We start from the raw sequence: 9,072 nt of genomic DNA, 5'->3' as shown, positions 1-9,072 counted from the left end.
CCAGACAGATTTGGGAAGACTCCTGGGAGCAGGGAATCTCCCTCACTCCCCGCTGCCTCCCCCACAACCCACAGGAGGGCCTGGAGAGTGTGCTGAAGATTCTGGTGAACCAGCTGAGTGTGGACGACGTCAATGTCCTCACCTGTGCCACGGGCACTCTGTCCAACCTGACGTGCAACAACAGCAAGAACAAGACGCTGGTGACCCAGAACAGCGGCGTGGAGGCTCTCATCCACGCCATCCTGCGTGCCGGCGACAAGGATGACATCACGGAGCCTGCTGTCTGTGCCCTGCGCCACCTGACCAGCCGCCACCCCGAGGCTGAGATGGCCCAGAACTCCGTGCGCCTCAATTATGGCATTCCAGCCATTGTCAAGCTGCTCAACCAGCCCAACCAGTGGCCGCTGGTCAAGGTGTGGACTGTGGCCGCAGGAGGGTTTCGGCAAGGGGAAGGCACTCCCTGTGGGCAGGATTAGGAGCTGTATGGCCACAGGCAGAGCTGCTGTGACAGAGAGGCCCTGAGTCCCGCAGGCTGGGCTCGAGCCGCTGCATTTCTAACAGGTTCCAAGGCGATGTGGCTGGTCTGTGGGACACATCACTTCCGCTCACATTTGGGTCTTGGTCACATTGCCACATCCGGTTACAAGGAGGCTAGCAAAGTGTCCTGTGTCAGAAGGCCATGCGTCCCGCTACAGCTCAGGGGGGATGCTAACAAGACAAAAAATAGAAAGTGTTCTGGGGGGACATTTAATGTCTGCCATATGGAGTTAAGGGTGTAAAGGGGGCTGCCTGGGTCGAGGAGAGCCCACTGGCGGGGTTCCCGTTGGTGAGATTTTACACAGTTGAACAGTACAGATAAGAATGGCTCTAAGGAGTTCTACATTGAATTTTTTAAAATCCATAGTGAGAAAACAAAACCATGTGGACCCTCCTTGAGGCTGGTCCCTACTGCAAGCCCGAGGTGGGGGGAGGGTTTGACCTAGCAGCTAAGTGACAAGTGACCATGGCAGGTCGTCTACCTTGTGCTCATGTCCCCATCTCTTATGATTTTGGTCCCCGCCTTCCTGGCTGCTTGTTTTGAGGGTCAGGTGAGATGACAGCTTGCTTTGCAAGAGCCTGAGGGACCCTGGGAGGCCAGAGTGGCCCCTGGGAGATGGGGTGCCCTGGAGAGGAGGCTTCTTCCCAGAGCTGCCTTGCTGGGGGATTGATTGTAATATGAGTATCACCAAAGCAGGAAGGTTTGGGGTCAGCCATAGCAAGGACTCCCTGATAATCAGGGTTTGGGAATTATCAGAAAAGCAGGTAAGACTCTGGTGTCTGGGCAGGGAGGAGGTTGTTAAGAGAAAAGACGGGTTGGGGCAGGGCATGGGGCTGGTAGAATGTTCTGGAATGGGATATCATTTTAGCAGGGGCTGCTAGAGTTGGACATGAGGACCCACGGATCCTATGGAGTAAGGGACATGGGCTGGGAGTGGTCTCATGGTCTGGAGATCTTCCAGCATGTCTGTGTCTGGCCTGGGGGATGGAGAGATGACAAGGGAAGGAGGAGATGTTGCTGGGAAGTTGGGATTCTTCAGATGCCCACAAAATGTCCCTGTTGTCGTCCTTTTTCTTATCAGGCAACCATCGGCCTGGTCAGGAATCTGGCCCTGTGCCCAGCAAACCATGCCCCACTGCAGGAGGCGGCGGTTATCCCCCGCCTTGTGCAGTTGCTGGTCAAAGCTCACCAGGATGCCCAGCGCCATGCGGCTGCAGGCACACAGCAGCCCTACACGGTGAGCGAGCCCTCCCTGGGGCTCAGGGTTGTCCTGTTTGTGCATGTGTGCGTGCGCGTGTGTGTAAGCGGGGAGGCAAGTTGTCACGGAGGCGAACTCTGAGGACCCGTGAGGTTTGTCAGATTGTCATGCTGGGGGTGTGTGGCCAGGTCCAAGGGCCACTGGTTGCCACGTCCCCAATGCCTCGTCTTGTGCAGGACGGTGTGAGGATGGAGGAGATTGTGGAGGGCTGCACCGGAGCCCTGCACATCCTCGCCCGGGATCCCATGAACCGCATGGAGATCTTCCGACTCAACACCATCCCCCTGTTTGTACAGGTGAGTCTGGGGCAGGTGGACAGGAGAGGACCCTCCAACCTCTGCTCATCCCCATTACTGAAAGGGGAAGCTTGGCGGCCATGGGTTTGGTGGGTCTGGGCCACGCAGCTAAAGGTATTTGGAGGAGTGTGGAGAAAAGTGGCCACACCAGGAGTGACCACTTAGCAAATCCCTGCATGGGAATGGCTTTCCATTCAAAACCAAGGAAAGCGAGGAGCCTGGGTGATTGAGTCAGTTAAGCGTCTGCCTTTGGCTCAGGTCATGATCCAGGGGTCCTGGGATTGAGCCCCATGTCGGGCTCCCTGCTCAGTGGGGAGCCTGCTTCTCCCTCTCCTCCCTGTTCATGCTATCTCTGTCTCTCTCTCAAACAAATAAAATCTTAAAAGAAATTAAAAAAAAAAAGCAAGGAAAGAGATCACAAATGAGAAAAATATCTCCAGATTCAACCACATAAACATTAAAATCATCTGTACATCAGAAACAGCCTAGGGACGCCTGGGTGGCTCAGTCATTGGGCGTCTGCCTTCGGCTCAGGTCATGATCCCAGGGTCCTGGGATCGAGTCCCTGCATCGGGCTCCCTGCTCAGTGGGAAGCCTGCCTCTCCCTCTCCCACTCCCCCTGCTTGTGTTCCCTCTCTCGCTGTGTCTCTCTCTGTCAAGTAAATAAATAAAATTTTAAAAGAAAAACAAAACAACAGCCTAAAAAGCATGAAAAAGTCAGTAGCAAACTGGGAACATGTTTGCCAAGTATCACAATAGACAAGAGTTTAATATCCTTCATATGAAAGAGCTCACTAAGGCTAGACCCCAGTGGTTAGATGGGCAGAGGCAGAAGCAATCCTCAGGTCGCTCATAAACAAGCAGTGCTCAACCCCAGAAGTTTAAAGAAATGAAGCCGATGCTCCCAGTGAGATCCCACTCTCCACTATCAAATTAGGGAAAAAAGGGGGGGCGGGTAGTGCCCTGGGCTGGCAAAGATGTGATGAAATGGCCCCAGAAGGCGATTCTCCCATCTATATGGAGAGCCTTGGAGATATTCATATCCAGGGCGCCTGGGTGGCACCTCTGACTCTTGATTTTGGCTCAGGTCATGATCTCAGGGTCGTGGGATTGAGCCCTGCATCGGGCTCCACGCAAGTCTGGGACTTTTTCCTTGTGACATCATTTTAACATAATTTAAAACATGGCAAAAATTTATACCTACAGTCAACAATCACAATGCTATTTACAATAATTGAAAACAAAATGAGTGGCCAATGATAAGGGAGTGTTTAAAAAAAAAAGAATGATCTGTTATATCATATGACTGCATACCGTGAAGTTGAAGAAATTTTTGCTTTTGAAATTTTTTCCCTTTAAGTACTAGAGTTCAGAGCAAGGGATCATTGGTGCCATTGTGACCTCCGGTTGTGACCCATGAGGGTTTTTTGTTTGTTTTTGTTGTTGTTATTGTTTGGCTTTTTAGTACTCTCTTTTTACTAGTATGGACTCATAGATTTTAGGATAAATTTTTTAATAATGTAGGAAAATGCCTTATGTTACAGTATTAGGTTAAAAAAAAGAAAAGCAGGAATCAAAATATCAAAATATATGCTACAGGTCACCCAGCTGGTTCTGTTGACGGAGTGTGCGACTCTTGATCTTGGGGTTGTGAGTTTGAGTCCCATGTTGGATGTACAGAGTACTTAAAAATAAAATCTTTTTTGTTGGTTTGGGTTTTTTTTTTTAAAGATATATTTATTTATCAGAGAGAGAAGGAGAGAGCATACGCGTTTGCTGGTGAGCACGTGGGGGGAGGGGCAGAGAGAGTCTTAAGCAGGCACCGCGCTGAGGGCAGAGCCCACTGCGGGCTTGACCTCACAACCCCGAGATCGTGACCTGAGCCAAAACCAAGAGTCAGATGCTCAACCGTCTGCGCCACGCCAGCGCCTCTGCTTAAAAATAAAATCTTTAAAAAAAAAATGCTTAAAAAAAAAAAGCAGGAATCAAAATTTATATAGATAGGTGTAAAACAGGACTATGATAAAAACGTGATGAAGACTTGCCAGAGGCCGTAGGTGGGTACGGAGTAGTGGCTGGTTTTCTCTCCTTTTCTTTATACTTCCCTTAGACTTTTCCACACTTTCTGGTAGGAGCCTTGTGTTAAATCCGGAAAAGGGAGGTGGAGATGGACAGGGCTGGGTGGCGGGCTGCCCTCCTGCCCTATACCTCCCCCACCTGCACTCCTTGCCCACCCCATGCGCCCTCCCCCCAGCTCCTGTACTCGTCAGTGGAGAACATCCAGCGTGTGGCCGCTGGGGTCCTGTGTGAGCTGGCCCAGGATAAGGAGGCCGCTGATGCCATTGATGCTGAGGGTGCCTCGGCCCCACTGATGGAGCTCCTGCACTCCCACAACGAGGGCACCGGTGAGGGGCTGCGCTCTGCGCGAGGGGGTGGCAGAGGAGGCTGGGGTCTTGGTCCTCCAGCCTGGGTGGAGGCAGGCGCCTGGACTGGTTTTTCCTCTTCTCTCTGTTCAGCCACCTACGCTGCTGCTGTCTTGTTCCGTATCTCCGAGGACAAGAACCCAGATTACCGTAAGCGCGTGTCTGTGGAGCTCACCAACTCCCTCTTCAAGCATGACCCCGCTGCCTGGGAGGCCGTGAGTATCCTGGGCTGGACTGCAGTGTATGGTTGTGCAAATTGCACACTGCACAAGGACAGCACTTTTAAGGGGGCTCCTACTACACTATCAACTTTGTAGATTTTTATTTTATAACTGGATCATTGATGACAATTTCTAGCAGATGGAAGTAGTTGGTTAAACTATCTGTTTTTGACCTGCCAGAGTGGCAATTTTATTTTGTCTGATCCTGGTGCGGGGGTGGGGGGCAGCTCCTGGTACCTGCTCTCAAGTCATCCCATGCACTGCTGTCCCCAGGGCTGCTCTAGTTCTGTGGGTGCCCCCAAGCATGAACGGTGGGACCTTCCACCCTAGGGGGGTGCCTGAGGAGAGGAGCCCATTGGGGCACTGTGTAACTCCATTTCATCCTCTGTTCCTTTGAGGGGTCATTGCTTTTCCGTGGCCCCCTTTCTAGCAGCCTCTCTAGCTGCCCACCCCCCAGCCCAGAGCCTACCTTTTCCACCCTTCTCCCCTCCCCCAATGTTTCTCTGTGTCTTTCCTTAGGCCCAGAGCATGATCCCCATCAATGAACCCTATGCAGATGGTAAGTGTGTGCAGAGTTCCTCAGGGACCACCGAGTGCCTAAGGTGTGGGGTCTCTGTGGATGTGAGCGAAGGAGAAGCATTGTGTTTCCAAGGCCAAAGACCCATGGCAGCCACTGTGTAGTATCCACACATATTCCTGTCTAGGCCCCCTGATGTGGGAGTTTGGAGAGGGGGTCAGGCCCATTGCAGATGGACCAAGGACTGTCTAGAAGGGTGGTCTGCAGACCGTAGAAGGTCCTCTTGCCTTCTCCTCCCCAGACATGGATGCCACCTACCGCCCCATGTACTCAAGCGATGCGCCCCTGGACCCCCTGGACATGCACATGGACATGGACGGGGACTATCCCATCGACACCTACAGCGATGGCCTGAGGCCCCCCTACCCCACGGCGGACCACATGCTGGCCTAGCCGGCTCCACTCCAGTAGGCGCCTTCCCGCTTCGCAGCCCTCCCTCATGCCCGCAGGCTGTTGAGACAGGCTTTTCCTCCCCTCTAGAACCTGCTTCTCACGGAGGCCCTGTCATGTTTCTTCTGAAACCCTGGCTCTTTTCGGGGGGGATCGAGTGTGGGGCCTTTTGCTGTTGAGCTTCCCCAAGGAAGGGGTGTGCCTTGGCCTGCCTTAGTCCCTTATCTTGCTGGGGGCAGGGAGTCCTGCCCCTCCTGTGGGTAGTGGGTAGGTGACAAGCTCCTAGGGGCCACAGGCCTGCCCTGACCCCTCTGTGTCTGCCTCACCCCCAGGTGCGGTTCCTCATCTGAGAGGCTCTCCGTGCAGGCGATGGGGCGAGACAGAAAAGTACCTGAGCCCAGCGGAGCAGGGCTGCGACTTCTCGCCGAACCCCACGCCTCCAGAGGTCCTCTGTAGGGTCTTTCTTGGGATGGTGATCTGCTCCTGCTTTTCTGTCTTGGGCTGTGGGTCCAGGGCCCAACACCCCCTCCCCACCTCTGTGGCCCCGGCACTAAAGCTTTAGACTCAACCACCTGCTCTCTTCCCCCACCGGCAATCAGCCCCCACCCCTACCCTGGCTGGCCTGACTCCAGCGGCCTGGGCCCCACAGAGCTTTGATTCCTTCTCTGGACCTGATTGTCTCAGTGAACTCCAATCAACCAGCTGTTCCGAGCCCCTGGGGTGTCCAGGACCCAGGTTCAAGGCCCAAAGCCCAGAATCCAAAGCTTATTTTGAAAAGTTCAGGGACGGACCACAGAGATGGGACAGAGATGCAGAGAGTGAGTCCTCCACTCCAGGACCCTCCTGCTCCTCTCTCCAGGACATTGACCCGGCTTTGGCCCCTTCCTGGGAGCTCTGGGGATGACGCCCTCACACCTGTCCCACCCACAACCGCCCTAGCTGACTCCTGAGAAGTGCTCTTGGCTGACCCCTCTGGTGTGCGGTGAGGGGCTTTCTCTTCCCCTTCCTGTTTCGAACCCACCACCACCTCCTGCACGTGGGTGTGGGGGGCTGGGGGAGGTCCCAGCAGAGAGTTTTATTATTCTGGCTTTTATGTTTTTGGTTATTGGTTTTTTTTGTATAGACCAAAGCAAAGAAAATAAAACTAACACACAGATCTAATGGAGGCTGTGCGGTGGGGCGGGGAGGGGGTGCTTAGGGGTGGGATGGGGAGTTGGGGGCTCCCTTAGCAGCCTGATGCCTCCTTGGCTGGTTCTCACATGCACTCATGGCCACCTTGTGTGTAGCAAAGACACAGAGGGGAATCAGGGAGAAAGGCGTGTTTAAGTATCTGGAGTAGATTTAATTCAGTGCACAAACACACTCACAGGCCTCCAGCTTGGAACCTTGGAACCCTAGGAGGAGGGAGGGGTGAAGAGATGGCTGGGCATTAGTCCCCCCTTCAGGGACACCAGGCCTCGTGTGTCTGTCCAAGGGGTGGCCTCCTTGCCAGCCTCGGCCTCCAGCCCTGCCCCGTCCAGCCTTAGCGTACATGTGGTGGATTTCTCTTGGGCGGAACATTCCCCGTGGCCTATGGCTTGGCGCCCAGGCCCCTTTTTGGTCTGGGGTGGGCCACCCCAGCCCCTGCCCATCCCTTCTGTCCCCTTAGCCAGCATCCTCCTTGCTGGCTCTTGCCTCCTGATCTTTGTCCATGCTGTTCCTTCTGCCCAGGATGCCTTCACCTGCTCACTCACTGGGACCCAGCTCAGACCTCCCTCCGGGAACACTTCCTCCATGACCTCCCACTGCTCCCAGCCAGGCCGAACTGGGGCCCTTTCTCTGCTCCACAATGCCCCATGCACACCATCATTTCACCGATCCCGATGTCGTGACTGTCTGCTTACGTGACGGTTCCCCACGTGCATCCCCCATCTCCCTACCCGGGGGGGCCCAGCTGCAACACGCCTGCCAAACCTGAGGACCTGTGGCACCTGTGGGCCTGCCATGGCTTCATTTCCTCACCTGCCTGAGGCCAGGCGGTAGAGGGAGGCCGTGGCCTAGTCTGCACAGGATCTCTGACACTGGCACGGATGTGCTGGTGGCAGGTGCGCGGAGCCCAATTGAGAGGCAGGTGTGGGGTGCAGGCAAGCGGTGATGAGATGCAGGATGCTAAGCCGAACTCTGCTGAGGGAAGGGGACAGGACAGAGTTTTCAGAATCACAGGGACTTTTAACAGTGCACTTCCTCCGCACTCTGTGTTCGGGGCTGTCTTGTTCTGCTCCGGCTGCTATAACAATACCATAGGCTGGGACCTTAAATGTCGGACATTTATTTCTCACAGTTCTGGGGGTTGGAAGTCTAAGATCAAGGTCCCAGCAGATACCACACCTGGCGAAAGCCCACTCCTTGGCCTGTAGACAGCCACTTCCTCACTGAGTTCTTGGTGCAAGCTCAGGGAGAGGTCTCTCCCTCTTAGAAGGGCACTAATCCCACCACGGGGCCCCACCCTCATAGCCTCATCTAAACCTAAATACATCCCAAAGGCCCCACCTCTAAATATCACCTTGGGTGCTAGGACTTCAACATGTGAATTTGGGGGGAAACAGACATTCAGCCCATGACAGGGCCCTGGCAAGATCCACTCAGCTTGGGTAATTTGAGAATTCGGTCAAGGGACAGTTTACAGAGGCGTGGGCAGGGGAAGGGACCCCAAGTCTCATAAGAGGCAGCGAGGACAAGGGATGGGAGAGGGCAACAAAGCACCAGTGTTAAGGGTTAATACTAGTCATGATTGAGCTTCACATGAGGTGCTGAGCTTCCTGGTAGCCTGGACAAAAAGGGAAAGCTAAGCTGGTTCATGAAGTGAGTTGACACTTCAGGTTTTCGTGTAGGAGCTAACTGAGCCTCATAACCTTGAAAAAAAAATCAGTTAATGTCTCTGAACCACAGTTTCCTCCTCTGTAAAATGGGGATAATGCCTGCTGTGCCTCTTGCACATGAAGACGGAATGAGAGCACAGTGGTTCCAGGCGGGAGGAAGGGGGAATGGCAAAAGGCTTTTTCCCAGAGGAGTTTTGCCTTTCTGTTTTCCAGAAGGGACATCTACCCCCAGGGACAGTGGCAGGAAACTGTCGCATGACCCTACCTTGCTGCAAGGGAAGCTGGGAAATTGAGGATATTCTATTGCACACGTTGCCCCCTTGATAAAATCAGGGTCCTGATGGTAAGAAAGGAAGGAGGTGTGGAAGACGGGGTAGATCTCCCGACGTGTCTGCTATGACTCGGAACTAGTCTCCCCGGCTAATCTCTTCCACTTAGGTAGGCTTATTCCAGGGAGGCAGCCGAATTGCTGAGTGCCTGGGTTTCAGCAAAGGAGCCGACCAGAGGGGGA

General features: G+C 54.0%; 1 protein-coding gene across 6 annotated transcripts in view; it reads left to right on the top strand.

The window, feature by feature from the left end:
- Positions 1 to 6,858, top strand: part of JUP (junction plakoglobin) — a 23,073-nt gene extending 16,215 nt beyond the window's left edge. For all 6 annotated transcript variants that reach the window (XM_025861851.2, XM_025861852.2, XM_073889477.1 and 3 more), the window contains 8 exons: positions 75 to 413; positions 1,620 to 1,775; positions 1,973 to 2,092; positions 4,347 to 4,497; positions 4,609 to 4,730; positions 5,256 to 5,295; positions 5,555 to 5,720; positions 6,036 to 6,858. In XM_025861851.2, the coding sequence (XP_025717636.1) occupies positions 75 to 413; positions 1,620 to 1,775; positions 1,973 to 2,092; positions 4,347 to 4,497; positions 4,609 to 4,730; positions 5,256 to 5,295; positions 5,555 to 5,706 (1,080 nt within the window). In that variant the 3' untranslated portion in view covers positions 5,707 to 5,720; positions 6,036 to 6,858. The remainder of the gene's footprint in view (positions 1 to 74; positions 414 to 1,619; positions 1,776 to 1,972; positions 2,093 to 4,346; positions 4,498 to 4,608; positions 4,731 to 5,255; positions 5,296 to 5,554; positions 5,721 to 6,035) is intronic.
- Positions 6,859 to 9,072: the final 2,214 nt, after the last annotated feature.

The sequence above is a fragment of the Callorhinus ursinus genome, unplaced genomic scaffold (genome assembly GCF_003265705.2).
Source record: "Callorhinus ursinus isolate GAN/ISIS: 27379988/994484 unplaced genomic scaffold, GSC_fseal_2.0 scaffold108, whole genome shotgun sequence".
NCBI classification, from domain to species: Eukaryota; Metazoa; Chordata; class Mammalia; order Carnivora; family Otariidae; genus Callorhinus; species Callorhinus ursinus.
This window is presented reverse-complemented; position numbering and strand designations above follow the sequence as displayed.